The sequence below is a fragment of the Montipora capricornis genome, chromosome 7, assembly GCF_036669925.1.
Source record: "Montipora capricornis isolate CH-2021 chromosome 7, ASM3666992v2, whole genome shotgun sequence".
Taxonomy (NCBI): domain Eukaryota; kingdom Metazoa; phylum Cnidaria; class Anthozoa; order Scleractinia; family Acroporidae; genus Montipora; species Montipora capricornis.
Window position 1 is genome coordinate 5222905 of NC_090889.1, and position 4515 is coordinate 5227419.

The 4515-nt window shown below is 39.1% G+C and overlaps 1 protein-coding gene across 1 annotated transcript; it reads right to left on the reverse strand.

Moving 5' to 3' along the window:
* Positions 1–1616: 1616 nt before the first annotated feature.
* On the reverse strand, positions 1617–3404 carry LOC138058029 (enhancer of split mdelta protein-like). Its single transcript, XM_068903933.1, has 4 exons — positions 3308–3404; positions 3103–3201; positions 2723–2813; positions 1617–2398 (listed from the first exon to the last, which is right to left on the reverse strand). The coding sequence occupies exons 1-4, from the start codon at positions 3341–3343 to the stop codon at positions 1968–1970; spliced, it is 657 nt and encodes a 218-aa protein (XP_068760034.1). The 5' UTR covers positions 3344–3404; the 3' UTR covers positions 1617–1967.
* Between the last annotated feature and the right edge of the window lie 1111 nt (positions 3405–4515).

The window sequence follows — 4515 nt, forward strand, 5'->3', positions numbered from 1 at the left end:
GAGCCCCAGATAATATCGCAGGTGCAAATGAGGAAGGGAGAGGACATTTTTCAATCCAATGAGATCATCATATGGAGTGAAGAGCTGTTGCATTCCAGGAGCCAAAAAACGTCCGGTTAATGATTTTATTCGAATGGTCGGCAAAGAATGTCTCTTAATTTACGGTTATACAGTAATCTCACCCAGAATAAACCAGTGAAAAGGGAAACGTTGTTAAGCCAATTGTAAGAATTTACTGCAAGCCAAGCCCAAGATAATAACAAACCAGATCTGGTCTAATTATATGCATGTTAAAATCTCTCCATTGTGATTGGCTAAGAAAAATGCAGTTTTCGGGCAACACAGGGCAGGAAGGAGGTAATTTAGTAGAAGGCATTCTAATTGGTCAATGATCAAAAATCGCTATAGATAGCCAATCAAACACTTGCCCTGGTTGCACAATTTTTGCGTGTTTACCTGATGCGCGTACGTTGCTTCTGTTTAATGTAGCACACGTAATCTTTTCATGGTGCACTCGACTTAAGGCACTTTTACACTGCAAATTTTTTTGCAACTTGTCTCGCAACGCCATTGCGAGACAAGTTGCCCAATGTAACATACCTTTCAACGACCAGAAATGTTGCGGGACCAGTTGCAGAAACCGTTGCGGAAAGTAAAATTGAGTTCTACTTTCCACAACGGTTTTAACGAATTTTTTTAAGAATTGCACAGTGTCGGTTTGCGGCACCAGCTAATGAAAATGTTCGTTAACCTCATGTGATCATCGAAACGAGACAAGTTGCATGAAACTTTGTTCAGCCGTAACACCCGTCGGCAAGCGCGTAGCGTGGTGATTTTTTCCAGTACGCACAAGTACATATGATCTAGAAACCTACCTAAACTGAACGAAAAATACTGTGTTCTTTATTTCTTGTCGAAATAGTTGTGTGAATACAAGCAAAGAACAAAGCGTCTTGCCCTTATTTTGAGCAAACTTGGCGCAGACAAAACATTGTTTTGGTTGTGCTAGCGTGACTGGAATTGTTAAGAATGTTCTCAAAACGTCGCTCCTTTGTCAAGAACGTTCTTGGAACGTCGCTCCTTTGCAACCTCGCCTTTTTGTTGCACGCTGGCCAAACAACACTGCATTGTTGGAGCAAGAAAAAGTATAATGCAAAACTAAGTTAGAACATGGTATATCTTGTGTTTTAGTTTTTAGAATTTCATCAAAGTGGTGCTTTCATCACGAAATCTTGGTTGCGTACAAGTAAAATGTTAAAAAATAGAAACAATTGCTAAAAAATTCAAAATTTTCTGGTCACTTCAAGTACGCACATGCGTATATGCGTACAGGACGCTACGTGCCTGCCCGTGAGAACTTTTGTAGAAATGGCGTTGCGAGACAAGTCGCACGAAAAATTGCACAGTGTAACAAGCACCTTTACGGGCTCGTGCAAGTTTTTTCTCTTTGAAGAAATGTACTCGTGCTCATTTATTCCAAATTCACCTGAAATCATGCTTATGCAAATTGTCTAGATCCCACCCCACCATTAGTTTGTCTTATTATCTACTTACAAGCGAAGTGTAAATTAAAACAGCAACGATCAAAGAATTTCAATGTCTCATTCTTTTATTGCAACTGTTATAAGTTGAACATGCATATAATGAAATTTTTAAACATTTTACCCAAATTAGCTTATTTATTGTCACGACTACCATATTGACTAGGCAGTTTTTCTGACTCGGGATTAACGGCATCTATGTCACTAAGATCAGTCAACAACGTATATAATACAATTGTTACTCAAAGTGTGTTTTTAGCTCTCACTGTTGTTACACGTGCCTGATTCAGCCGTATTTTGCAGTTTCTAGCAGTGCAAATGAGCGTCTTTTGCTTAAACTTGATAAATAATTGACATATATACATTTTGGAATTTTTCTATTCACTACAATCTACCCAGTTTATCCTAAATTTGAACCTGATTATATTAGCTCGACATCCATGGTCTCCACAGTGGAAGCCTGCTTTCTTCTGAGGCGCTGTTCGTGTGAGTGGAACTGTGGCATTCACGAGATGTTTTCGAACCCGTTTCAAGTGGCTTTACTGCTTTGTTGCTGACCTGGTAAGGAATGAATGCGCTTGATGGTGGAGAAGGTGGTGGAGAATACATAGAACAATAGGCTGTAAGGTCAGTCGACTTCTGTGATTGATACAATTGAGACGCGGAGCTGGAATAATACACATCATCTGGTTTCACAGGATTGCAAGACGCTGCCAAACGCACAAGGATTTGTTCGCGTAGTTTGGTGTCCATATGAGGTTGATTTTCCATCAAACTGATAACTTTGGACGCACAGTCATTGAAGCCAGCACGATAAGTAGTCACTGATTCCGAATGGCTACGGTTGTAACAGTGGCCTACAAAAAACCAAGAAAGCACTCAAAAATTAACTATTCAGTCTCGATTTCCACGCTTGCCTCCTTTAAATTTACAGGGTAGCGTTAATGCTAAATATGTCATTATTTATAGCTGTAACTATCGCTAAGTGCCAACGCCGGGACAAGCACATATCAATTCTTTCATTCGTTTATCACGTAGTTCGCTATTGAATATATTTCTATTCTTCCTTATTCGAAAGAGCATATTCACGGTAATTATGAAACGACCGTAAGAAGAGTAAGGTACTCGTCTCAACAAATATTTTCCTTTGAATCTGAAAAAGGCAGGAAAGACCAACTTACCAGGCATTTGCTGTTGTCGAATCATTTTCAAAAAGTTTACGGTCAGTTCAAGAATCTCTGCTTTCTCCATCTTTTGGAAATTTTGATCATTCTGCAACGAGAAATAGGCAGAAAGATCACAAACCTGCTAACAACGTTTTACCATTCCACTGTAGAATGCTTAAAGTTCGACGTGAATTCAGGTTAAGTGACGCCTCAAATATTTCATCATACAAGTCAAATATGCGACACGATTGCAAATAGTTTCTTCCTTGCAGTTAAAACTTCTTAGAAAAATTATTTCAGATGCGCACTTTAGATGCATGACATCGTTCATTTGGTATCATATGATTGAAAATTGCCGTCCAGTGATTTTATACAAACTAAGATGTTGAACTAACCTGATCCCGATATAGCGAGGATAAGACAAGTCCTTTGAGTTCTTCGAGGCTTCGGTTAATACGTGCGCGCCGTTGTCTCTCTAGCAAAGGTTTGCTTGCCTGTAAGAAGAGAGGGAAATACATGATTAACTGATCTGATCTGATCTGATCTGATCTGAACTGTGAATTGACAGCAAACTCAACAGAGGAAGGACCTCGACCATACCTGTCGTCTTCTGCTCAAGTGAATTCTTTGGGCCATATTGATCGTTGAAAACAGTAGAGCTATCACGTGTCTTGTTTGTAGATAGGAGAGATGTGCTCTGTAGACGATGAGCCAGAAAATGAAATTAGTGCTAAGCTCTTGGTCTAATTATACTGTGCAACTTATTTCCCAAAGGGACTATCACAAGCATCGGCTGAGTTGTGCAATCAGCTCCTTACATTTCGCGCGCGATTGCGAACAAATCAACGCTTTTGTAAAAAACATGATGAATTATTGTTAACTTTTTATACTTCAAAAAGGCAGCGATCAACTTGCCGCTCATTGTCACTTCATAATTGAGATGTGTTTGGGCTATTTTCCGCCCACACGTTCCAGCGTGTGTACTGGTCCACTTATTTGCCACATTCCCGCCAAAATATCGATCAGTCCGTGAGCCAGACAGCAAAGCGTTCAGTTCACGTGCCAGACTGCATGCCACTGAAAACCGGTTTCTAAACAACTTTTCCTGTTGTAAATCTACTTAGCATGAGGACGATCTGGGAGAGTTATATTTCTTTCCTTGCTGCTTAATATCATTTTGCTTGCGCTCATAACAGAAATCTTTTTTTCTCTCTCCAAAAAATACTTGAAATGTTTGGTCGTTTTTCAAATCTAAACGGAAGGGGAAGGACATTGGTCACTTAGACAAGACTACAGCGCGTGTCTGCAAATTACTGTCAAAATTATCGCGTAACACAAAAGATTTCCAGGACGGTGGATTCTATTCAACGCATAAACAGGTTTTAAAAAAGGTCACGAGAAATGAAAAACAAAGAAAAGTAGCTTGGTTTACAGAAAAACACAATGCTTTATGAATAACAATGCGAAGGACACAAACTCGCAACCAAGAAAGACATGAAATGAAGTTTAACCTTAACTTTAATTTGCGTCCAGATAAGAAACACAGAGGTCCTTGGAGATGGATCAATACGTCGAAATTCGACGTAATATCATCAAATTAAACCAGAATCACACGGTTTTTTCTTTGATGGTTTTTTCTCCAAAAACAAACTTTTAATCACCCAGGGAAATAATCACTTAGGACAGTAAAGACTGCGAAAAGAGTATTTACAGCACTGCTATATGCTCCAAGAAATCTCTACTTTTGCAAGAACTCGACACGATCGCCTAAGTTTTTTGTTTTGTTTTCTTTCTTTTTTTTTTTTTTG

Excerpts from the sequence above, each read along its gene's own strand:
- LOC138058029 (XM_068903933.1), bottom strand. The coding sequence starts at position 3,343 with ATGGCCCAAAGAATTCACTTGAGCAGAAGACGACAG. Across the intron at positions 2,814-3,102 it reads CCTCGCTATATCGGGATCAG|AATGATCAAAATTTCCAAAA; the intron begins GTTAGTTCAACA and ends TTCTCGTTGCAG. Across the intron at positions 2,399-2,722 it reads TCGACAACAGCAAATGCCTG|GCCACTGTTACAACCGTAGC; the intron begins GTAAGTTGGTCT and ends GGTTTTTTGTAG.